This window comes from Moschus berezovskii, chromosome 20 (assembly GCF_049115385.1).
Source record: "Moschus berezovskii isolate FMDL1 chromosome 20, NW_MosBer_1.0, whole genome shotgun sequence".
In the NCBI taxonomy this organism is placed as follows: Eukaryota; Metazoa; Chordata; class Mammalia; order Artiodactyla; family Moschidae; genus Moschus; species Moschus berezovskii.
In genome coordinates, this window is record NC_142479.1 from 61,467,406 (window position 1) to 61,493,947 (window position 26,542).

General features: G+C 48.5%; 2 protein-coding genes across 2 annotated transcripts in view; one reads left to right on the forward strand and one right to left on the reverse strand.

Moving 5' to 3' along the window:
* Nucleotides 1-26,542, reverse strand: part of TBCD (tubulin folding cofactor D) — a 145,736-nt gene that overhangs the window by 78,505 nt on the left and 40,689 nt on the right. Inside the window, exons 11-13 of the mRNA XM_055408246.2 lie at nt 26,248-26,308; nt 25,124-25,198; nt 24,768-24,862 (exon numbers count right to left, since the gene is read on the reverse strand). Of these exons, the coding sequence (XP_055264221.2) occupies nt 24,768-24,862; nt 25,124-25,198; nt 26,248-26,308 (231 nt within the window). The remainder of the gene's footprint in view (nt 1-24,767; nt 24,863-25,123; nt 25,199-26,247; nt 26,309-26,542) is intronic.
* Nucleotides 8,135-17,777, forward strand: ZNF750 (zinc finger protein 750). Its single transcript, XM_055408247.2, has 3 exons — nt 8,135-8,230; nt 13,690-15,311; nt 15,451-17,777. The coding sequence occupies exons 2-3, from the start codon at nt 13,870-13,872 to the stop codon at nt 16,118-16,120; spliced, it is 2,112 nt and encodes a 703-aa protein (XP_055264222.2). The 5' UTR covers nt 8,135-8,230; nt 13,690-13,869; the 3' UTR covers nt 16,121-17,777.

Here is a 26,542-nt window from a genome sequence, read left to right on the forward strand (position 1 = left end):
ATACACCCTACTATGCAGTAATCTTCAGCAAAAAAATGAAATGAAATACACACGCTACAACGTGGATGAAACTTGAATCATGCCAAGTGAGAGAAGCCTCTCACAAAGAACCACATATTGTATTATTCTATTCCTCAGAAACAGCCAGATTAGGCAAATCCACAGCAATAGGAAGTAGATTAGTGGTTGTGCATCGTTGAGGAGGACGGGGGTTTTGAATGACAGCTAAGGGTCATGGGGTTCCTTTTGGGGGTAATGAAATGTTCTAGAACTGACTGGTGCATAACTCTGTGAATAAACTAAAAGCCACTGATTTGTACACTTTAAATGGGTGAACTGTACAGAATTAAATTATATCTCAATGAGCCTATTTTTAAAATCTCATAGATAAGCAGTTACTATCTCAAGTAATCAATAAGGATACTTCAAGCACAGAAAAGTTACCTTTCTACTTCTACTGGGGTCAGTTTTGATAAATTATATTTTTCTAAGAATGTCTATTTTTGTCTGAGTTATCAAAGTTATCAGCAAAAGACATTCTGGACATGTGGCTTTCATTCTCTGCAGGACCTGCCATAGCTTCCATCCGGGAGTCTACTATGGTTTACGCGCTTCCCCTCCTGCTCTGTTGATGAGCTGGAAGTCTCCCTCTTTGGGAGGCGTTTTTGGCCACTGATCCATGCAGACCTGTGTCTTCTCCCTCACTCATTTCCCGAGCTGCCCTGCACTGTCTCCCCTGCTACTACCCGCGCTCCTTCCTTGGCAGTTTGAGCCTTTCTTCTCCTCCTTACAACATTAGAAGAGGGATAAGGTGGGGGTCAGCCGCAGTTTCTACAAAGGTCAGAGTCCAAACAGTGAGGTTTTGCAGACCACTGGCTGCTTCCCTTTTCTTAAAAAAAAAAAAAAATAGAAAGAAAGAAAGAAAACAATGTTGGGGAAAAAAAAGGAATAACCACTCTTGGCGCCAAGGCCATACAAAAACAGGCCAAGGCCAGCTTGGGCCCGCGGGCCATGGTTTCACAATTCCTGCTTAAGGTTTTCGATTGCCCTGTAAGTACACTGCTAGCTGCATCTGGAGAGTTCTGATATATAATTGTGTTACTGTTCATTTCTATCTTTAAAATTTTACTGCAAAATTTATATTGGGATTTCTTCTTTAACTCCTGTGTTATTTAGTAATCCATATATTTTCAAACTAAACACTCATGTCATGCCTTTATCTTTCTGTATCCAATTCTCAATTTCATTGTTTTGTTGGTCAAAGAATGTAGTCTGTACACCAGTGGTTCTCTGAAATTTCTTGAGACTTGTTTTACAGCCTTACTAGTAAATGTGCAGCATTTGTAAATGCTCCTGTGTCTAAGAAAGCATCCCTTCAACCACAGCTGCACAGCCCTACGTGAACCCACAGAATCAGGCCTGTCTCCTGCTGTCTAAGTCTTAGATACAAGGCTCCCTGCTATTCCAGTTCATCCCACTATTCTCGTTCATAAATGAACTGCCAGCAATGGAGAGAGGTGTTCTGAGTTCTCAGGACGACACCAGATTCGTCCACTTACCCCTGGAGCCCTACGATTTCTGCTTCTCATGTCCTCAAGTATAACTGCAACTTGCGTCAGTCACGGATGACGCCAAGTAGCCAGGCTACCCACATCTGTTCCCTGTCTCTGCTACTGGTGTCGGCGGGATTTGGGCATGGGGAGGGGACAGAAGGACAAGAGGGACCTCTGAGCACGTGCTGCAATGCTCACATCCACCCTCTGGCCTCCCAGCCGCCAACATGGAGGATGCAGTCATGTTGTTGAAGAGCTGGCACACCTCACCACGGAACTGCCTCTGGGTCTGGATGAGCTGGGGAGGGGTCCCGGAGGAGGGGGAGGAGCCGTGACAGGACAGGGTGAGGGGAGCAGCTGCATCATGGTGTCAGCAGACCAGCGTCCACACACACCGTCCATGAAAGCATTGCCACAGGATCTGCCCCAGGAGTGCATGGCCACCGCCTGACTTCTGCCTCATGTACGCTCTTCCCGCAGAACCAGGAAGGGAGGGGATCTCGGCAGAGGCACCCAGCTCAGGCTCTGCGGCAGTGTGGTGGTGACCTGTGGAAAGGAACCTTCCAACACGGGGCTAGAGGAAGAGGCGGCATCGTTCCCTTGGTTCTGGACGAGCCTACCCTTCTCACCTGAATGCTTCGGTCCCCAGGGTGACCAGGAAGACTCACAGAATAACGTCTGGTGCCCAGGAGGTACTCAATGAAGATTCTCAAATTGCTATTTCGGTTATTTCTGGCAAGCATGCCTGGGAGCACCACTTGCCCTTCAGCCAAGGGCTGGGGTTTGACACCCAGGCCGACTTGGGACACGGGGCCTTGGGCCTGCTGAGACCCTGCACAGCTCCAGGCCACCCAGACCGAACTCCTGGTGGAAACTAGAACAGGCACAGCTGCCTGGACCCTGGAAGAGGGGAAGTTCCACGAGGAGTCAAAGCCCCACAGGAAGCTGGCTCCAGGCTATCCCCCAGGTTCTGGACAAACATCATAACCAGCTGCCTCGAAACAGGTGGAGTGAAAAGCAGTCATGGTAAAATCACACAAGAAAAGCACACACGTGAGGTAGAGTCTTCAGATGCCACAAATGGACAGAAGCCCAAGCACTCCAGATAAAAACAGAATCTAAAGGAGTAACACTGGAGGGGGTTCCCCTGGTGGTCTAGGTGGTTAAGAATCTGCCTGCCAATGCAGCAGACAGTTCCTGCAGGAAGATTCTATGTGCCGCAGGGCAACTGAGCCCCGTGCGTCCCAACTACTGAGTCAGTACTATCTGAGAGCCCATCATCACAACGAAGAGTAGCCCCCACTACCAGAGAAGCAACTAGAGAAAACCTGCGTGCAGCAACAAAGGCACGGCGCAGCCAAAAACAAATACATAAACCTTAAAAGAAAAGATAACATTGGAAATGGAGGCCTAGAATACCAAACATATAAGAAGGGGCATGAAAACCACAGTGAAGGAACTGAGGAAGATTTTTAAAAGAATTGAAACAATGTCTGGAAGTAAAAGGAGAAAAGATTCATGCCACGGATGAATGCCTCCATGGTGGCCTTGGAGGCCAAGCTCAGGAAGTCAGCCAGGCCGGCAGAGCAATGTAACACACGCACGAGGGCTGGCAGCCCGGCTCAACTGGAACAAGGGAACAACTACAGGGGCCTGTTCCCCACTGTCTTTAGTCTGTTCACAGCTCTTTTATTGCTATGTTTTCACTGATGGTAACTGTAGCATGAGACAAAAACAAATCGGTGTGCTAATTCTTTTCCATGGCCTTGTTTACTTTAACTAAGTGACTTCTACATGTGGTTGTGAATATATCCAGAGACATTAAGTAAAAAGCGCTTTTAAAACACAAATTCAGGGAATTTCCTGGAGGTTCAGTGGTTAGGACTCTGTGCTTCCAGTGCAGGGGGCACATGTTCGGTCTCTGCTTGGGGAACTAAAATCCCACAAGCCACGTGGCACAGCCGAAAATAAATGTTTTAAATTTAATGAATAAACACATACACACATACAAATTCAATAAAAGGAGGTAAGCACCACATCACCTGCCCTGGGAAAACCATAACGAGCCTGATGAGGGACCAGTGAGGACCCTGAAACATCGGCAGATACTGTCGGGCAGGCAGAGGGGAAGAGGAAAGGAAAGCTGTGGGAACCCTCGAATCTTGGCCCAAGTTCACAAACCTGAATCAGTCTCCCAGCCAAAGACAAAACAAGCCGGAGCTCATGGTTTCAAGTTTCACTTGAGACACAGAAGCCACAGCCCAGATCACGCTGGGCTCGGAGACCCTGCACAAAGCAGAACCCCTCCTCCCAGCCCGGGCCCCCACACGGGCTGGTCGGGTGAGGAGGAGCCCTGGGTCCAGCTCAGCTAGGCTGGGCTGGGCTCCACACCTCCTTGGGGGAAGGCGTCATCAGGGAGGAGTCTCAGGAGCCGCGGGCACAAAAACTGCCCACAGGCCACAGACACCAAACCGGAAGCCCTACAGCCACCATCCAGGAGCACAAGACACAGGATGGCCCGACTGGGAAGTGGCCAGTGTGCTCCCCTCCAAAGCACAGAGCAGTTCCAGTCCCACAAACGTTCCAACGGCGGCCTTACTGGGATCACAAGCAAATTAAAATTCAAGTAATGCATTACACACCTCAGACTTCAAGTTACGAATGAAGCCCTCCACTTACTCATCAAAGGAAGGTAAACGTCCAACAATAAAACTTTCCCCAGACACTCCCACATCCCCTGGCCTGCCTCACTGGACAGCCAAATAAACTCTACTTTCATTTCTATTTTCCAACTATTTGATAAGCAAAAAATCAGTTGATACCCTCAGGATTGTTTTTTTTTTTTGCCCCTACCTCAGCCGGCATGTGCCCCATGCTCCCCACGCTTGGTCTCGCAGTCCCAGCTCTCACATGTTGACAGGGGAGGACCCTGAAGACCCGGTGGGCCCAAACTGGGGGTTGGGGGAGGTGGTCAGCATGGGGGCAGGGCAGCACCAGGAGCCTTCGTCCTGGGCTTCCTGCAGGAGTCTGGGAATGTGTCTGTCCTGATCCACTGGGCTCGTTCTCCAACCAATGAACAAAGGCCTAGTGAGCACACGTGCATGAACATAAGCTACCATGAAAGACCTTGGGCCTGCGCTCCAAGGCCCACAAGTTGCAACTACTGAAGCCAGCGCACCTAGAGTCTGTGCTCCGCAACAACACTGAACCCCACTTGCCACAACTAAAGAAAGCTGCACGTGCCAAGAACGAAAACCTAGCACAGCCAGTAAGTAAAAAAGAACACATGTTCATCTCTAAGAACTTAATGAATGTCATCTCGGCAGCTGGTTAGGGCTTACTGTCCTTAACAACAACCAAAATTCGAGAAACTGAAACTACGCTTAGGGTTTTCTGTAGAGTTTTCATTTCCTTTTCCTTTCCTCCAGATGCCAATATCCCAAAGGAGCGCTAACAACTGAAAGTAAAACTAACTGGTATTTACTTGGAAGGTCGAAAGTATAAATGATCTGCTTCCTTCCCATAGTACAAAGGCAATTTGGTGGGATACTGTGATTAACCCATCAGGTTCCAAAAAAATCCAGGAGGAGAGGCCTCCAGGGTACCTTCTACACATAGGAAAGCTGAGGCCCAGGTCAGATAACTACTCTAAGTCATAGGAGGATGAAAGAATGGAGCCAAGACTCAGAAGCAGCCACAGAGTACAAGATCCTGATTCAACTCACAGACATGGCATCCCTCCCCCAATGCAACCTTTTCTCTGCCTAGAGAACTCTGCTCTGTTGTCCTTGAGGCTGGGTGACCTTGGCCAAGTTACTTACCCTCTCTGTGCTGCTTGACTCTACAAACCAGGCTCCTGAAGTTCCCATTTCAAAGAGTTACTGCAGTGATTAAATGGATTAATAGAGATAGAATGTTTACTCAGCACAGGGCCTTACATCTAATAAACACTCAGTAAGTGCCTAACCACCCCCTGCCCCACCGAGAGAGTAAACTCTGGCGATGATAAGCAGGTGGAGGGATCACAAGGAAAAAAGAAAACCTTTGTGGAAGAAACGGAGACTGCAGAAGGAATAGCACCACCTGTCAAAAGCCATCATTAAAATTCTCAGAGAAATAAGAGAAGCCTATTGCGACTACTACCTAAGAATAAGGTACTAAGAAAGAAACACTCAGAGAACAAGCACAAACTCATGGAAACCAAAAATCTTAATAGCAGGATAGAAGGGTCGGAAGAGAAAGCTAAAGAAGGTGAGAACACCGAGAACAGAGAAAAGAGCCTACAGGAGAGAAGCAATGGCATGTGAAGAACCAGGAATCACTGTTTACACAAAATTTTACAACAGGTAAAACTAATCTATAATGCAAGAAAACCCAGCCGGCAGCTGCTTCTGAGTAGTGATCACAGTGCTCTACTTGCCAACAGAAGGCAGGCCCAAGACTCATGGAAGGGCACTTGTGGGACCCGTGCCCTCATCACATGTGACTTCTACCTTCAAAAGAAGTATTCATAGTTAACAACATGCCTGGTGAACACGTCTGTCTTTGAAATGCAACAAATGCTTGAGATGGATCAACATGTGGAAAAGAGGAGGGAATGTAGAAAACCCTGAGTAGTAGAGCAGAGCAAATGCTCACTGCAGAACCAGTGCTGGGTGTCTGAGCATTCACTTATGTGAATTATGTGACTCATCTATTACCTTTGAAATTTTTCATACTAAAATGTTGCAGGGAAAGAGTCAGGGATCAGAATCACATCAAACTTTTCAGAAGCAGCACTGAAAGCCAGATCAACGGAAAACACTTTCAAAAACACTGACAGTAAATACTTCCTGGCCTAGGATTCTATACCTAGCCAAACTATCAACTAGATAGAAGGGCAGAATACAGACACTTCCAATCATTCAGGGTCTCAAAGATTCGCCTCTCTTGCATTCTTTTTGAGCCTACTAAAGGGCTGTGCTTCATTTATACTCAAACGAAGGATCAACCCAAGAGAGAAGCCAACATAGATTCAGGAAGGCTGGCTTCCAATTCAGGAAAGAGGCAGAGGGAATCTCAGATGACAGGGAAGGCAGGCGAGGAGGTAGAGGCGTTCAAGAGCTACACTCTCATTTCCTATAAAGACAACAGACAACACCCAAAACTGGGAACAGTGAGGGGGGTGGAGGGAACAAAACAAGCAACAGGATAATGTTGTTTGTAATCAAGGAGGTAAATTTCCAAAATCATCAGCTAAGAAAAGGTCCAAGTGGGGCCCCTGGCAGGGGGGATGGGAGAGGAGCAGCCAGGGACACCCTCCCACTGAGAGGTGGGGGCCCTCCCCTCCTTCAAACCCAGAGAGCCAAGTGTGACCCTGGGGTGCTTTGTGCTCCAAGTCCCACATGGAATAAGACTGACCACCATCCTAGAGAGGCCTCCGGGTGAAAACAAAGGGAGGAGGAGGGACCAGCTGCTCCCCCAGGACATGAGGCAGCTGAGTGCCCACTAATGCCACAGCACACAAGGCTGCCTTGTCCTTGTCTTGGGAAAGCTGGTACAGTCTCGGGGCTGGGGGCACCATACAGGGAGAGGTTGCCTGGAGCAAGCTAGACTCTTGACCCGAAAAATCTTGATATCATAAAAATGGAAGTTTTTTAAGCCACCTGTTTTGGGTGGCTTGTCATCAGCAAGAGGTGAGGGGAGCAGCAGGAACCACTGTGTGTTTGTGGTAAGAGAGAACTATTTTTTTTTACGTTGTAAATTATGTGGATGTCTAATTTGGATGACAGTAACTAAAAGACCTTTTTTTCAATTCAACGTGAAGGTAAAGCCAAGTAAAATCTTAAGCCTAAAAAGAAAAAACTAAAACAGCATCTGGGCTGGTGGGCCCACCCTGGCACCCACACCCACGCCACGCACACCCGTCTCCCCGTCCCCACACCTGCACCACATGCAGCCTCCCAGGGAGCATGGAGGCAGCCAGAGAATCGACAGCAACCAGCTGAAGGGGAGTGGGGGTGCCCTGGATCACAAACTAAGTGTCTCGATCATTTGAAGAGAAAAGAAGGGGGACCAAGGAAAGGCATGGAGGCCTTTCCCAACAGCAGCACACAGCCACGCAGCAGGGCAGCCTTGCTCAGGGCTGGTCCTGGGCATGCACCGGCAGGTCCCCGCAGCAGCCCAGGCGGCCCCCCTCCGGCTCTCCAGGAGGACCCGGGCAGGTCTCCCAGTCCCTGGGGTGGAGGGTGACAAAGGTTCCGTCAAACCCTCACGGGGAGGACACCGGGGCTGTCGGCATCCGTTAGAAGAGATGCATTTCAGGCTAAATGTCAGCATTGGCTGCCGCTGCCTGCACACACTACAGCTCCCCTGGGAGGCCTCTACCCTCACCTCGAGTGTGTGCAACCCCCGAGTTCACAAAGAGCCAGACGGCACTACCATGGCACTCAGGAAACCTGGGCAGGGAGCTGCCGTGAGGCATGGAGGTGGCGCTGGCTGGCCGGCTTGGTGGGTGCAAACACATGAATCGTAGCTGCGGGCGGGAGGAATATCAGGTGCATCTCTACGCCCCGAGGGCTCGACTCCTACATTAAATCCCTCCCACTGGAACAGCCGGCTCCAGTTTCAGCGAGAGCGAGCGTGAGAACAGGTCCTGCTCCGGCCCGGCAGCCACAGCTTCTACCTCCCCAACTCTGGTAAGTACCTACTATTTCTTCTCAAACGCTAGTTTTCTTTCAAAACTCCACTCAGATATATCTTAAAACTACCTGCTCAGTGAATCACCTGCCTGGAGTCTCTCTGCCCTGCTCTTTTCTCTGCGGATTACTCAGGACCCAGCAGGTGCACTGCTGGAAAGGAGACCATTATTACAAAACTTTTAATAAGGCTTACACTTTATTCTAAGAGTATAAGCAAGTTTATTTGGATGTGAAGTTCTCATTTCTACCATAAAATTCATCAACTTGAAACCCAAACTCAATCTGATGTTATGCTTATCTGTTCTTCACCTTAAAAAATTAACAAGTTTCAACATAAAAGGACCACATATATACATAGATAGTTGCAGATCTTAATTTATAATTTCTTTAATTTTACAACCTTTTAGATTAAAAAAGTGACTAACACTGGTAGTCCCTGGGGAAGAGATCTGGGGAGCAGAGGTGGGAGTGAGTTTTTTGTTTTTTTTTTTTTACTGTGCAGTCATTCATGCTTTTTGAATTCCAAACTTTGTGAATGTATTCTCTCTCCAAAAATTTTAAATTAAAAATTAAAGAGGAAAAAAAATTCAAACCTTTTGGAGTTTAAAATAAGTGCTGTTTTGACATGTTTTCTTGGTAAGCTTAACTAAAGAGGATCTCTGCACATACAAAAAGGGAATTTTCTTACTCTTAAAAAAGCTTCTCATAAACTTGCATGAAAACAATTACTGATCAAATTATTGTTCAGACTGGCCAACATCAGACTTAACATAATGAAAACCAGTCTATTTGTTATCCTGATTTTTATTTTGTATTAGCCAAATCTTTCCAATGCTTTAACCTGGTGCTTTAAGGTGAGGAGGCGGGCAGTTTGGGGCCCCAGCTCTAGGGAGGTGGCCCGAACATTAAAGCTGTGCATTCACTGCTGAACACTGTCTGTAACCCAGGGTCTCTGGCTGAAACCATAAAGAGCCCCTGGTTGTCTTCCTGGATCCATTTCTCCAAACTATATTCCAGAAAATTATCTTTTACCCTAGGTCATGGTTGCCCTGATGTTTATCCTTCATTTTAAAGAACTGAAAGTCTGGGAGGGAGTGGTGGTTAATCACTGGAAAAGCTCAATTGGGAGTAAAACTCACAAATCTCGTTCTTGCGACACCCCAGTGGGTAGGCGACAATGGCGTGTCCTTGAGTTATGCAATAATGCCACATCACAATATCGTAATTATAGCATGCCCTTCAGAACGCGCTACCTGGCGAGGCTCCCTGCCAGGCAGCTGGACACCACCGGGGAGGGTGGAAGATTCTTCCAGTGCAGAGGTTAGTACGCATGACATGCATAGCTACCCGGCACGTCACAGCAATGCCCCATAAAGTTAAGCTATAATTACCTCTATTGTGTCCTATCAAAGTTCAGAAAACATCTTTCTCTTGCCTATTTTTCGGAGTTCAGACTCTAGAAAATTGTTAAACATACCGGCCACTTACTAGCACCCTAACGACTGGCAACTATGGAGACACTTGTCCACACTTAGGAGGCTATTGAGAGACGCGCACTGGCACCTCAGTGCTTCCGAAACAGGCAAACAAAGCCCCGTGGACACGAAACCACAGGTGGCTCAGAGCGCCATGTGGGCAGCACCACCCAGTTGCCCAGGCCTGTGGGAGGGGATGCCGCAGCCGGCTTCCCGGTCTCCGGGTGGGACACGGGCAGGGGTGGCGGCACGTGAGGGGTCACAGGAGGGTGTTCTGAAACAGAGTGGGCTCAGGCCAGGGGCCACAGTGTCCCTGTGGCCCTGCTCCCTACCCACACCCCTCAGAGTGAGACCTTACTCCGCTGAGGGCAGGCCTTGCGCCAACAGCTGCTCGCAGGCATGAAGGCAGGCGGGGACCCCCTCCTGCATTCGAGGACAGCACCCTGACCTAACACGCAGGGCTCCCCACGCCTCCTGCTGACCCAGTGAGAGGTGTAAGAAGGGTGAAAGACGCTGTCCCCCAAACAACCTTCTAGGACTAGGCTAACATCTGCATTTTCAACTAACATGCTAATGCTGCAGTTCTCCCAGGAAAGCCAAACCGAGGACCCTGCTTTGTTAACCTCTCCCTGTATGGTGCCCCCAGCCCCGAGACTGTACCAGCTTTCCCAGGACAAGGACAGTGAAACTCCAATCTTATCCCCTTCAGAAAAAACTTCACCTCTGACTGCTAATCTAAACTTCCTATTTACAAACTTAAATCCTGGATTATATTGTTTTGGCAACACCCCCCTTTCTTTCCCCTATCCCCACCCCGCTGCCAGCCTGCACCAGGTCTGGCAGATATAAACTGACCAGAAATGGGCAAACTCTGTTTCTGCGGATGGCCAGACTGACAAGGTCCTGGGCGCTCAGCTTTAGCTTCTCACCCTGTAAACCTCACCTGGGCAAGAGAGAACCCACGGACTGACATCATCTTCCTAGAGGCTGTCCCCTTTGGAAGCTTACAGAAGCCTCAATCTTACCCCATTTATTTCTCTGACATGATTGCATTTTTATAACCCAGTGAACTAGCTCGTCTCCATCGGCGTCTGAAGCAGCTGCACTCCCTTGTTTTAATTAGTGAATTGTGCAACCCTGGAGAGGTCAGTTTACTCAAAGTTACCAAAACTGCTGCCCCTGTGACTCCATCCAGGCTCGCCTTCCAACAACTGTGCCCTGGAATACTCTCACCTCCCAGAACACTGGAACCAAGGAAACCATCCCCTGAAAACCTGTTCACTGTCCTTGTAAGATAGCTGACCAGAGAACAAAAGGTTCAGACCAAAACTGCGGGCACAAGATCATTTGGCTGAAAAAAGTACATATTAACATAAGAGCAATTAATTCCCAAACTATTATTTTGAGTAATGCTGTGAAAACTTACATACAACCGATCTCCTATTAACCTTTGAGAAAACTTAACTAAATGAGCTTATTTTATATTTTGGCCTCAAAGTATGAGCAATATCAAACAATACTGCTTTTAAAACTAACACCATCGTCATCTTAAACCCGAGGGGTTTTCGGCTGGTTTGGGCTCGCGGGTCTGGGGTGGTGCAGCAGGTGTGTGTCTGTGTTCACTCCTGGTACCACCAGGACTCTCGGGCTCACACTTGATAAAACGTTTTGCAACTGTCATCATTTTGATCACCGTGCTTCCAGCTAGTGATGAAATCATCAGTTTTCAGATCTCTGCCATAACATATCCTATACAATCATGGGAACCTGACTTGCAGAGGTTCTCACGCCTTCAGAATCAGGGAGCATAATGGGACGTGCCAGCACAGGTTGCCCTGACTTATCAGGCTGGCCCCGAGCTGGCTGGAATCGCTTCCTGACGGGAGGCAGGAAATCATGCTTTTATAGCCCAGGGCACACCTGCCCCACAAGGTATGGACTGAACTCGTAAACTATTTTGCATTTTCCCTTAATAAAAGGGGAAATTAGGAAGACGCAAAGCTGTGACCACATGTTTAACCAAGCTGGGCTTTCACACTGCGCATAGTTCCCGCAATTGTTCCCAGGGGGAGAGGAGGAACGCGGGCGAGAGTTGGGCACCAGGTGCCGCCAGGCTGGTCGCTGCCCACCTGGTACCCTACCAATGAACACCCTCAAAGAGGGCCTGCGGACCCCACCTCTCCAAATAGGGGGCAGCCAAAAATCTCATTTCCCGTCCAGACTATGCACCCGAGCAACCCTGCTCTGTAGAAACTCTCCCCACGACAGAAGGCAGCAGGCCGCCAAACCACTTCTCAGAAACACGTCTCCGAGGGGATGGGACAATAAAACAGGTTAACAGAGGCAGCTTGTTGAGGGGAGCGTGGTTTCTTTGTGTTTTTAAGAAATATGAAAATAATGAGCAGAGGAACCAGTCTGCTGAGAGTAAGATCAGAGTTTTTTTTTTTTAAAGAAGATATCCAAGTGAAATCAAAATCCCACTCCCTAACCGCTTAAGCCCTCCTCTCTAAAACTACCCATTACCTCATCTCCAATGTGTGAGATGGCACAGAGGGTAGCTACGTTTTATTCTGTGAAAACAAGTCTCTTAGATTTCCCATGCATATTTCTCTATTTTTAAAGGGCTACTTTCCAGCTCAGTGTTTTAACCAACCCGATGTCTACCATACAAGCAATTTCACAAGGCTCAGAACTAACCATATTTACTCATTCCTTAAAACAAAACTGCAGTTGCAAGTTATTTCCTTTATAAGTTTACTTTTTAAGTGTTTAAAAATATTGAGAAGCTAAGTCCTTTCGACATTCTTTTATGCAAATTAAAGTGCCGGCCTCGATTCCTCACCACCACCGCCCCCAGCCCTCCCCACCCACAGGCTTTCTCTAAGACACAGTCACCCCATGGGCTGGTCCTGGACACGCAGCCGCGCCCGGCCCTGCCGAGATCCTCCCAGACCTCACGTCTTTTGTTCTCAGCTTGAGTTTATGAGGCAGAGTGAGAGCCCAGGAGTGTGCAGAGCAGCCTCTGAAGGAAATTTGGGAGATTAAGCTTGGGGGGTGGGCAGGGACAGGAGGACCCTGGGAAGAAATCTGGAGGCCCCTTCTACAGGTTAAAGGCTGGGCTGAGCTCCTCCAAGAATCCAATCATTTCTAAAATTAGGCACCACTCACTCTGGTTTCCTCTTGCCAGGAGGGCTGCTAAGCTTTTCTGCCTTCTGGTAAGGCCAGAACAGGCAGGGATGGGCTACTACCCGAGGTGGGAAGTGGAAGGCAAAAGCACATGAGGACAACTGCTTACTCACAGGCTCATCGCATCTTAATATCATTCAAATCAACATAAACACAGCACTTATGTTTGTATGTGGGCCAACACAAACACTACTCAGAAAGCTGACTTTTCATTTGTGAATTCAGAAGCAGACAGGGGGTTGCCCAGGAAGGGATGTCACATTTTTACTTGTTCTTCACTTTTAAATATTCCCTCCTAGAACAGAACACTGTGATTAAATAGGGCAGATGGACTGAATGTTAAAATCACACTCGCCTTGTTCTCAGTGAGCACAAGCGTGAATGTCACAGGCACACGTGAGCCCAGGCTTTCTCAGGTCGCATTAGAGATCAGCACTTGGTCCAGGTGACAGGACTCAGTCCAGAAACCCCAGGCACACGGATAAAAATAGCGGGTGCACAACCTTCCTGACACATGAGGCCTCAGATCACAGGTTAAAGGTTCCCAAAACCCAAAGAGTTACAGGTATTCTGTGAAACACCACTAAACCCTCCTGCAACCACACTGTGGGGGTGGCACCTGGGGCATCGCAGAGGGGCGGCTGATGCCCGTCTCATACCTGCCCCTACTTTAGCAGTTACATCACCTGCAGGGGCCTTTGCTTCTCCTCCTCCATGAGCCAGGGAGCTCAGGCTGGTTCTTCATTAGCCTGTTAGCCAGCATCCTGACACTAAGGTTCTGCTCCTCCATTTCAGCTCCTGATCCCCAAATGAGCGAGACTTCCCTGGTCATACCCACAGCCCCTGAAGCCGGCTTCAAGTAGAAGCGCTGAGAAAGGAAAGCAAAGGAGAAGTGGTAGCCTGCTTCCTTAAAAACCACCGAGGCTGAACTACACAGGAGCCAGCAGGGCTCAGACGCCAAATCACAGAAGGAAAATGAGCCTTCTCAAAGAGCGAAAACCAAAAAAGCCACATTACATCCCCAGGCCCCCAGGAAAGCCGTTCAAGTATAAGTGTTTCCAGTGCCCCTTTACTTGCAATGAAAAGTCACATCTTTTCAACCACATGAAATACGGTCTTTGTAAAAACTCCATCACTTTAGTGTCTGAGCAAGATCGCGTTCCCAAGTGCTCCAAACCAAACTCTTCGGACCCTAAGCAAACCAATCAGCCTGACCCTGTGGTGAAGCCCACCTCTTCCAAGCCCGTCCCAAGCGGGCTCTCACACCTGGATGCCAAGCTCCAACATGGCCTCGCCAAGGATGACATCAAGGAAAACCTGGACCTGCATGCGCGTGGGCCCCACAGGTGCCTTGGACAGAAGCCCACTCCCCACAAGGAAGCAGCGCCCCCAAGCCCAGCCCAAGAAGCTGCCGTGGGCACCCAGCCTGTTCTGGAAGGAGCTGTCCGGCCTTCAGCATTCGTTCCAGTGGGGGAGCACAGACTCAAAGGGCAGGAGCTCACAGAGACTCCCGAAGCACTGGCCCTGACCCACCCCCCTGCCAAAGCTGCCTCCTTCCACACCAAGTCTGCCTTCCACGCCCCCGGCTACCCCTGGAGAGCTGGCTCACCTTTCCTCACATCTGAGTTTCCACATAAAATCCCATCCACAAAGGGCTTTGGTGCCGCTTCCCCGTATGTGCACCCCAGCATTACGGAGTACCCGCCTCATTTTTACACAGAGCACGGACTGGCCACCATCTACTCACCCTACCTGCTCGCGGGGAACTCGCCCGAGTGCGACAGCCCCCTGCTGTCTGTCTACGGGGCCCAAGACCAGAGACACTTCCTGCCGCACCCAGGGTCCATCCCCAAGCACCTGAGCCCAGCCCCATCCACATACGACCATTATAGATTCTTCCAGCAGTATCACTCCAACCTGCCAATTCCTTATGGATTTTACAGACCCGAGTCTGCGTTCTCCACCTATGGCCTCAGACTCCCACCCGTGGCTGGCATTTCACGGGACCAAAGCTCACATCTACTGGAAGAAGCTTCCCTGGGTTACCAGGCCTTGAGTCCCTCCAAGTTAAACTCCTCCAACGCCCACAAAAAACACACAGAGTTAGAGAAGGAGAGTCTGACTCCCGAGGCTAAAGAACCTTCCAAAGATGGGCAGAGGGAAACGGAAGGGACCAAAATGAGCCCACGCGCAGGCAGCGCGGCCACAGGCTCCCCAGGAAGGCCGAGTCCCACCAACTTCACACAGACAAGCCAGCCGTGCGCTGGCCTGTGCAGCCTCTCAGATGTGCCCGCCTCCGGTGCCCCAGGAAGGATCCAACCATCTGAACAGGGCCTCGCACCCTTCAAGCCCATCAAGAAGAACACGGAGCACCCACATTCCCAGGCCCCAGAAAACAGAGTGGCATCTCCGAAAAGGTAAGCGAGTCCATTTTCCAAACCACTGAATTAATGTCTCTGGTTGGGCTCAGTCAAAGGGGATGACACTTGCCCATACTCCCCATGGGCAGGGTCCCTTAGCAAGGTCCCTGTGACACCCTCTCTGTGTCTCTTCCAGCCTCGAGGTCTTGAACACAGACGCTCCAAATCAGCTGGGGAGCCTGGAGGCCGCCCGCTCCAGCCCAGAGGATGGCTCCAGGGTGGCTCCACTGAACCTCTCCACAAAAGCAGAGGCTGCGCCGGCCGCTGCGCACAGCCCTGCCTACGGAGACTTCGTGGAGCCGCAGGATGCACCCCTCAACCTCTCAGTGAAGGACCCCTGCAACGCCCTGACCTCAAGGCCCTCGGTGTGCAGCCCTCCTCGAGGGGCCGAGCCCGTGGCTGCCCCCACCCCCTCTCCAACTCAGCAGAGGGAACCTGCAAGTTCTGGAGACGGGCCTGACCCCAGCTCTGTGGAGGCCCCAGTGCCCAGCCCCACTGGGAAGGCCCAGGATATACGTGCAGCTGACAGCGATGAGCAGAAGCAGACAGCGGCCGTGGCCCTCTGCCAACTGGCAGCCTACAGTCCGGGGAATGTCGAGCCCACGGCCCAGGAGCCCACCTGCCGGCCAGATGCACCCACCCCCAGGGCTCCAGAGAGCCAGGAGGCTCAGTGCGACCTCAGACCCAAAGGGCAAAAGAGGACGAGCCCCAGGGAGGCAGGGAAGGGCCAGCAGGGATCCAAGAAGGCAAAGCCCAGTGACACAGCCAGGGTGTTCACACTCCGGAAGAGAACTCGGGTGTCTTAGAGCCGCTCCAGGGCAGCCAGAGCCGCAGCCACAAACACAACTTACAATGTAGGCAAGAGAGCAGCAAACCCCCACCTGGCCCTCACTTCTCTCATCTGGTCAATTTTGACAACTCAGTTGTCTTCTTCACAAAATAGAAAAAAAAAAAAAAATTAAGATAAAACTGAAACTCAACCCAGTTTTGTAAATATTAAGCATACAACATTAAAAGGTGCTTCTACTTCTGGCTGTAAAATATTTGAATGACTCACACTTTAGGACCTGATGCAAAATGTCAAATGAAATGCACAGGGCTGAAAGGTAACTTTCAAGTGTTAGCATCTTAGAGGAACTCTCTTTAAAAATACTTTTCTTATTTTTAATTGTTTTTCTATTATGTCTACTATGTGTTTCAAAGTAAAGAACAATTACTGGGGGGAAAAATGCCAGGAAAAGACATTTCCGGTACTAGCATTAAAGTGCTGTATGTAAAAACACTGTTTGTTATGACTGAATCACAGACAGCAAAAGGCTATTTATACAAGTAATTTATTTCCACTGGGAAGAATGCATTGCTGGGGAAGCTATTCTCAACGTGCTCTGTCTTCACTACGTTACAGTGCATCTTCTGACTCATTCGGCCTGGTTTTCCACTTCCTAAAATGATGTATATGTTGCTAATTCTCCAATAAACTCATAGGTAAAATTCGAGGTTACGTAAAAAGAAGATAAGCATAAATGCTGTGTTATATTTTGCCACAATAAATAAACTCAATGAAAAAGAAAAAGAACTGAGGCAGCAGCAATTAAAACTGAGGGTAAGGATACCTTAGTGTGTGTGTCAGGGTGCGTGTGTGCGTCTGCTCTCCACCAGAGATCATCAAGCCTGGGTGAGTGCATGTGCCTGGGGCACCTTTGGGGACCCAACATCCAGGGCCTCGGTTTCCTAAGCTGCTGCCTAAAAAGCCACAGGGCCTCTCACCCTTCACAAGGGCCATTCCCCACTGTTCACAGGGTGCCTCTCAAAAACACAACGTGTGGGGAGAGGGGGTCAAGAAAGGGCCTGGAAACGGTGGCATGGAGCTAAGCTGACTGGACTGAGTGAGCTCTCTCTCCACAAGATGGGAGGTTTCAACTCAACTCTGACCAAAACAGGGGCAGTCCCAATAGAGCCATCCAATGAGGATAAGCACTTCTAAAGCTAACACCTGCCATTCCCAGTTACATGCAGTTATAACAAGGCTTCTCAGCGCTTACAGCCAAAAATTTAAAAGTTTTAAATAAAAAGTTGCCTTGTTCTAGATATAAGCACTATTCACTGAAAGATTGTTTAGTCACTAAGTCGTGTCCGACTCTTAAAATGGACTGCAGCCCGCCAGGCTCCTCTGTCCATGGATTTCCCAGGCAAGAATACAGGAGTGGGTTGCCATTTCCTTCTCCAGGAGATCTATCCAATCCAGCGATTAAATCCACATCTCCTGTACTGGCATGCAGATTCATACCACCAAAAGACAGCCTGAACTAAAAATCCATCTGGTTAATAGTTGCATTTCAATAAGATTATTTTGAGTTTTTTGATCAAGATTATACAAATAACTAATTCTGTAAAAACTCAATCTAGAAAACTTCTTAAACAATTAGTATCTTTTGGCAGAACAAAATGTGAAGAGTTGATGTCTGCTCTTCACATGTTCACAGACATCCTCGTGCTGAAGACACATGACAGAGAGATCAACAGAAGATTCTCAAGCACAGAAACATGTTACATTAGGAAAAAATCCTCTGGGAAAAGTAAATGGAAATACAAGTTCAAGAGATGAAGGATAAAGTCCCTGCATTTCAGATGGAGAATGGTGTATTCCAAGGCATCACGATGCCTGGATCCCACCAGACACATCCCAAGCAGTGATGCAGTAGCTTTGTGTTAAAACGACAGTATTCATGGGACTTCCCTGGTGGTCCAGTGGTTAAGATTCTGCTCCCAAGGCAGGAGGCCTGGGTTCAATCTCTGGGTCAGGGAACCAGATCCCACATACTGGAACTAAGACCTGGTACAGCCAAACAAATAGTCTTTAAAAGAAATTTTTTTTTAAATAACAAGGACTTCCCTGAGGATCAAGGGGTTAAGACTCCACCTGCCCATTAAGAAGACACAGGTTTGATCCCTGGTGCGGGAAGAGACCATGTGCTGCGGGGCAACTAAACCTGTCACCACAACTACTAAGCCTGCTTTCTAGAGCCCACACAATGCAACTACTGAAGACCATGAGCCCTAGAGCCTGCGCTCCGCAGTAAGAGAAGCCACTGCAATGAGAAGTCTGTGTGTTACAATGAGAGAGTAGCCCCTGCCTGCCACAACTAGAGAAAGTTCATGGGCAGCAATGAAGACCCCATGTTGCCAAAAAAAATAAAATAAAAATAATTTTTAAAATCCTGCTTATTAAAAAAAAAATGACACTATTCAGTATGGCAAACAACCTGCTTTCTAGCAAGTTAAATTTATAGAAAACCACTGATACCAACTCACATACTCCAATACTTTAGCCACCTGATGGACTGGGAAAGACCCTGATGGTGGGAAAGATTGAGGGCAGGAGGAGAAGGGGATGACAGAGGACGAGATGGTTGGATGGCATCACTGATTCAATGGACACGAGTCTGAGCAAGCTCCAGGAGACAGTGAAGGACAGGAAAGCCTGGCGTGCTACAGACCATGGGGTCTCAAAGAGTCAGACACAGCTTAGCGACTGAACACCACCAACCCACAGCAGGGATGTAGAGCTGGTCTTGATTCTTTTAAGGTAAATAGGAGGCCACTGTTACAAATGGTTATAAATCATCAAGCATGGCCTGTGAGTCCCTGCCCCACACCACCAATCCAACACGTGTGCTGTCATGACAAGAAACCAATGCCACGCACAGCCTTCCCTGGCAAGCCTGGGCTCCTGTGTTTTTGTATACCAAAATGCTTTGATGAAGACCAAAAACAGGGTACCCCTGCTTTCCAGCAAGTCCACACCCTGCAGGAAGCAGAGCGTCAGAAGCTGTTCTAGGCTTGGGGCCCAAAGCCTCAGGCCCTAGAGATAAGCTCTCACCTCGTGCCTTACAGGCAAGAATATAAAACTTCCGTTTTGGGGACCCAAAGATTCTAAGTTCACCCAAGAATGTCCACCACCATCTTAAATGACAACAAGAAGAAACGGAAACAGTTAATGACTGTTCAGAGTCCTGCAACCACACAAGCCAGGGAGCCCCAGCGCTGCCTGCAGATGTTCACGGTGGAGCCACATGTGCCTGCAGCCCCATGAAATTCACCCACTTAAGGGAATTCCTCCAAAAGTCACCTGCACACGTACAGCCACAGAAACCATGCAGACTCTCTGCAACTACCTTTACAAGCACAGTGGGGTCTTAGATCTTAGCAACAACAGCAAAAAAAAAATTCCATCTTGCTGACTTATCAATGACAGTACCTTTCTTCATTCACATATAACTCAACTCCAGAGCTGTCTCTAACCTTCATGTATGAAAAGTGGTAAATCCTCAAAAATTTTAATACAGAATTATGTGACCCAGCAATTTCACTCCTTGACATACACCTAAAAGAAATGAAAACTGGGATTCAAACACATACAGGCACCCAATGTTCATGGCAGCATTATTCAAAATAGTAAAAAGACAGAAATAACCCAAATATCTACTGACAGATGAACACATAAATAACAGGTCATCCATACACAGAGGACTATTACTCAGCCATAAAAAGGAATGAGACTTTGGCATGAGCTACAAAATGAATTTAACCTTGAAATCCTAAATGAAGTAACTAGGACACAAAGGACAACCCTGCACAGTTCCACTTATATGAGGTCCCCAGAGCAGCAAACTCACAGAGGCAGACAGATTTGTGGGTATCAGAGGCTGAGGGGAGGGGAAGGCAGGGGGAATTAAGTGTTTAAGGGGACATGGTTTCTGTTTGGGAACATAAAAAAATTTTGAAATAGATTTACAACACCGTAAATGTAGTTAATGCCACTGAATTTTACACTTAAAAATAGTTACTATGGCAAGTTCTATGTCATATATGGTTGGATGGCATCACTGACTCAATGGAGATGAGTTTGGGTAAACTCTGGGAGTTGGTGATGGACAGGGAGGCCTGGCATGCTACAGTCCATGGGGTCGCAAAGAGTCGGACATGACTGAGTGACTGAACTGAACTGATGTCATATATATTCTAAAATGTTTTTTGAAAATCAGTAATATAAAAAACCAAAGTCACTGAATCAGACACTTAAAATAGGTAAACTGTATGTTAGGTGAACTACACATCCTGGTAAAGCTGAAAATAACTTCTAAAAAGGATCCTTGTATTCACATTGAAGAAACAAAAGTACTGACAACCTGCTTTGTAACAGTCTTACCAGCAGCCCACAGCCATCTATCTACCTCTACCCCTGGTTTAATCGTTGACCAAAATGCCCCCACTCCCAAGACAGGGAGAGGAGTGAGTATGAAATGAAGTACGTACACACTTTCACTCAAGAAGAAAAACATTTTGATACAGAAAAACACAACCCCTGCTCCACACACTAAGCCAGAGACATCTCGGTATGGCCATCACTTTTCTTACAGGCTGGAATGTCCAAGAGTTCAAGATTGCACAAAGGTTAAAAACCAGTAAAGCACACAGCCGTCAGGAGAACGGGCAAGTGCTCGGAGAGGTCAGGAGCAGTGGAGAAGGAAAGCCAGGCACACATGCCCATGGAGAGGGAGCAGTAAGGAGACGAGAGGTCAGCACTCCGCACATGAAGGCTGTGGCCAAGGCAGGACTTACCCATGGGCACAGGCTGACCCCAGGCCCCATGGCCACTCCACCAAGCAGGTAGGGCAGCAGCCATGCCTTGCAGACCATCCCAGGAAGTCGAGAATGTGTTTGAGGCTGACTTTGGTTTGAGGATCCCCACTCCCCTAGAAGCCCTTCCTAAGACCACACGGCCCACCAGAACTCCACCACCCACACCCCAGCCCCGCAGCTCTTGGGTTTGGATGATGGCTCTGCCAGCCTTCCCAACATTTCCTGATAAAATAACTTGCATACTTAATCCTGTCTTGGTGTCCACATCTTCTCAGAGGACCCAAAGTAACACTGGAATGCTATTCCAACACTGGTTTTTGGATGATGTCACAGAATATGGCTGTAGGGAGCTCCACAAATTGGTCCCTCCACCAAGGAAACCAGTAAGCTGGTAAAAACAGAATCTAGCTTTTCAGCACTCTGGGATCTAATAAAAAAACCTGCATCAACCAACAAGGTGCTTAGTGAACAAAGAGGCTACTGAATTTCAGCATCTAAGAAACCTCTATTAGGTCACTGGCAATATACTAAAACAACAGAAAAGAGACCTCAGTGACCAAACAACAAGGAATAAAGTCATTACAAAAAAAAAAAAGTCTGGGAAAAAGTCACTAAATAAAGAGACGACTAAACAATCTTCAACAGCAAGAGCAACGAAGCTCTGACAAAGTAGAAATTTCTAGAGTTACCACATCATATGTCAGAATGCCCAGTTTTCAATAAAAAAGTAACAAGGCATACAAAGAAACAAAAAACTATGGTACAGTCACAGTGAAAAAAAAAAGAAATTGACAGAAACCACCTCTGAGGAAGGCCAGACAGCGTCTTACAAGACACAGACTCTGAATCAATTATCTCAAATATGCTCCAAGAGCTAAAGGAAACAAGAGAACAATGTCTGTACAAACATGGAGTGTCAATAAAGAGACAGGCTGTAAAAGAGACCACAAGAAATTCAGGAACTGAAAAGACAGTAAATGAAATGAAAAATTCAGCTGAGGGAGAACAACTGCAGGTTTGAACAGACAGAAGGAAGGATCAGAGAACGTGAAGACAGGGCAATTCAAACGGCCCAGTCTGAGGAGCAGGAGAAAGGATTAAAGAAAAGTGAATGGTGTCAGACCCGTCACCTCTGGAGCCTACCCCAGGATAAGATCGCAGTTGCCTGCACAACCCCTCCGAGGCTGGAGACAGCGCAGCTCCACAACCCACCAGCCACACGAAAGCTCTGCAGAGAGCCTTGGCTCACCTGGAGGGCACCACAGGCAGGAGGCGGTCAGCGTCTAAGATCACAGGCCAACTCATTACGTGTGACATCTCAGTTTTTTGGCCCCATCTTGACACTTTTCATCTACAGTACATTCATCTACAACAATACATTTCATCCACCTCCATACATTCTCACTCTGGCTGCTTGCGGCTGGTGGAGGCTGCTGACATCATGATATATGACAGACACGTACACTGTGCCAGCCAGTCTCAGGCACGAGAAACGGTGAGGGCTCTGGTCTCCTTCAAGTTAAATTGGAATCGGCCCCACAGAGGCAGAGACTTCCTTTTTTCTTTTTTACTTTACAATACTGTATTGGTTTTGCCATACACTGACATGAATCCACCCCCAGTGTACATGTGTTCCCCATCCTGAACCCCCCTCCCACCTCCCTCCCCATATCATCCCTCTGGGTCATCCCAGTGCACCAGCCCCGAGCATCCTGTCTCATGCATTGAACCTGGACTGGCGACTCGTTTCACATATGATAATACACATGTTTTAATGCCATTCTCCCAAATCATACCACTCTCGCCCTCTCCCACAGGAGACTTCCTCTTGACCCATGACACCCTCGTGCACACACACACTCTCACACGTCTATTTTCACAAATAAATGTGAAAGTCACTTAGGATGGAACAAGAGTAAATAAAAGTACAGCAGTACATCTCCATGGTCGTGGGGTAGGCAATGACTTCTTAGATATGAAACCAGGGGCACAGGCAACAAAAGAGAAAACTGGTAAGTTAATCAAAACTTACAGCTTCAGTGCATCAAACTCCATCAGCAAAGTGACAAGACAACCACAGAGGAGATAGAATATCCACAAATCATATATCTGATAAAAGGCTTATATCCATTAAGAACTCATAACAATAGAAAGACAAACAGCCCCATTTTTTAAATTAACAAAGTACTTGAACATATATTTCTCCAATGAACATATCCAAATGGTCAAAAAGCACATGAAAAGATGCTGAACACAGCTGAGATGCAAATCAATACACCCACTAGGATGGCTATTAACAACAAAACAACAGAAACACAAGAGTCGGTGAGGATGTGGGGAAACTGGAACCCTCACACACAGCTGGTAGGAATGTAAAGAGGTGGTGCATGGTGCAACCATTTTGGAAAAGTCTGCAGTTCCTCAAAAAGTTGAAGACAGATTTAGCATTGATCCAGCAATTCTACTCCTAGGTCTACACCTAGTGATTTGAGTATGAGAACTCAAATCACACAGCCACACAAAACTTGTACACAAATGTTCAGGGCAGCATTATCCACAGTAGCCCAAGGTGAAAACCCAGATGTCCATCAACTATGACAGGATTAATAAATGTGTAGCCATACCATGGAATATTACGCAGCCACAAACAGGAATGAAGTACTACCGTTACACGGCACAACAGGGGTGAAGGTTAAAACATTACACTGAGTGAAAGATGTCAGCACCAAAGACCACCCTGGAGGTCCCATTTATATGACGTGTCCGGAAAAGGCAGTTACGGAGACAGAAAGAGATCAGCGGTTGCCTGGGACGGGGGGTGTTGAGGAAAAATGGGAAATGACTTCTCCTGAGCATAGGGTTTCTTTGAGGAACAATGAAATAAGACTCAGATGGTGGTGGTTGCACAACTCTGTAAGTATACCAAAAACTACTGAACTGAACTCTTTAAATGGGTGAAATTTACAATATATTAATATAAATTATATCTCAGTAAAGCTGCTACAAAGATAAGCTGAAAGAGCCCACAGAAATCTAGGGTCTAGAAGCTCTGCACGTGCCTCACAACGCCAACTACACAGCCAGCACCTGTGACAACCCCACCGCCTGGTTGCTGAGCAGCACCTTCTCTGCACAGACATCCCTACTCTGCACAGAAGTCACCCCCATGACAGGGCGCATGGAATCTGTGGAGACACACTCCAGTAAAGGGCCCTCTTCATCCCTCCCAGGTATCCGTCCCTTCCATCCACAGGCACCGCTGCTCCCAGGGATATCCTCACCCACCCCAGACAAGCTTCTTGTGGCCTTGGTCCCAGGCTGCACCTCCATGCGGCCAGGTCCGAGAGCTATGACATGCAGGCCTCGAAATCAGTGGTCTGTCTGCACCCGCCACGCTGTCCCCCTGCTCAGACCCACTGCGAGCTCCCTCCCCATCCCCTCACTGGTGTGAACCTTGCTCCCAGGAACCATGATGTCACTGCAGGAGAACACATTCTTAATGGGCGACAGCACCCCCATGAAGGTGAAACTGGTTCTGGGGGATAAGATAATCCCAGACATCACAAGAGCTCACGACCCTCCAAATCGGGACCGACACTGAAATTGGGGATACTGAAACTGCACAGAAGGAGAACAGACACGGGGACTCAGAAAGGCCTACATGAGAAAGAAGGCTGAGGACACAGGCCTCGAAGGCGCTCTTCTGCAACACTCACGATGCTCGCGTCACGCCAGGGAGTGGGCCGCGCCAGGAGGCGGGGCTGGATGAAGCACCAGAAGGTGCTCACACAAACTGAGCTTCACACTCACCATCTGAGAGCCGGGAAGGGAGCAGCAGGCCTCGTCTGCCCAGTTCTGCCAGCGCCAGACACCCGCCATGCCAGGCACTGTCCGTCTCCTGGAAACTGAAAATACAAGAGAGCCTGAGACTTCAGCACCATGCCAGCTTGTCCCCCCAGGACCCAGAGCACACATCTACCCACTGGGGTGAAAGCATCACTAAAACTCTTAGTAAGTTTGTAAAATGTCAGTCAGCTAACGAGATAAAGTACTCCAAACCAACTAGAGATGACAGCCATGTTCAGATCTCCGGAGAAAGAGTCAAAGTCCTGGGTCAGCCTCACATGCCCCAGAAACACGCCTCCCTCTGTGATCTCCCCACACACCTGAAACAGTCCAGCACCGACCCGGTCACGTCATCCGCCAGCTCTTTGGGCAGTCTTCCGGCAATCCTACCGATTCTGAAAAGGAAAAGCAATGTCAGCATCACCAGCCCATCGAGGGACCATGCTACACTAGGAATGTCCCAAGATTGTCCTTCCCTCCAGAGAAGGGCAAAGTGGCTGCCTGTTCCGCAAAGGCCACCTGCCCCATCAGGGGGCCCATCACACTGACATGAACACAGGACAGATACCTGGGGGACCCAGGCAAAGGGGGCCCAGTGGGCACGCGTTTGTCTCAGACAGTCAAGGCTCCCAGCTCAGGCCACCAAGGTCTGTCCGGCAGGATGTCCCACCCCCATTCTGGATGCCAACTGGGCTGGCTCCCATAAGGTCACCTGCCTGGGTTGTGCCCTGGCCAGCAGCACCCCAGAAGACTCACCCTCCCAGCCCATCACATTCCAAGCAGACAAGATTCTGGGCTTCAAAGTTACCCCAAAGCCTCCATGTGAGCCTCCTTTCCCTGGCTCCTGCTATGTGAATTAGTTGGCACAGAAACCCAGAACTCGAGGGAGGGCCCACCAGCACTTCCATCAATTTTACTTTTCCCCATAACCATTTCCTTTGTACTCTGTCCCCCATGCCCCTCTGGCCCACCTGGGTGGGCCTGGGCACCTCTGCTGGCTATTCCCTCAGGCGCAGCAGAGGGGAGATGCCAGTCCCTCCCAGGGACTCTGGGTTTAAGTAGGGCCATGCAGCACCCCTTCCCACATGAGGGGTGTACTCCTGGCCATGGGGGCAGGAAGTGGGGGTCACAGCGATGAGGACATGGACGAGTAAGAAAAGGAACACCTGAAGGTTAAAAAAAAGGCAAATGTGGCTCACTCCAGCCAAAAATGAGAGAAAATGAAGGAGCCGCTGACCAACCTCAGCAACATGCTTGAAAATTAGGACATAAAGCAATAAATATAAATTAGGAGAAAAAAAAAATCAGTCTACCTTTTAAAACTCTCAGAGCTATTCACAGCTCTCGAATTCCACAAGAAGTTCTTCATGATTAAGAAGACCCAGCAGACCCTTGAGTATCTGGGGAGTAAGCTGCCAGCCCCCGGCCTGAACCAGGCACCTACCCTTTGGCCGCAGACCACCGCACAATCGTGTCCTTGTCCTTCAGCCCAACCAGCAGCTGCTCTAGAAGAATACAGGAAGGCCAGTCTATGAGCCACATGGAAGCACCCGGAATTCGAGCTGAGCTCTCAGTTCCCAGCTTTAAGGTAACCCACCCTGCACGTCACTCAAAACAGTACCATAAAGGGAATTACAGGAAGAACCTTAATTCCAATCGTAAGAAAAGGACATTTCCTCCTGTGTGTTTTCAAATCATCATTTAAGACCAACTTCTGCCATAGCTCCTAAAAAGTACAT

Excerpts from the sequence above, each read along its gene's own strand:
- ZNF750 (XM_055408247.2), top strand. The coding sequence starts at position 13,870 with ATGAGCCTTCTCAAAGAGCGAAAACCAAAAAAGCCACATTACATCCCC. Across the intron at positions 15,312-15,450 it reads AGAGTGGCATCTCCGAAAAG|CCTCGAGGTCTTGAACACAG; the intron begins GTAAGCGAGTCC and ends TGTCTCTTCCAG.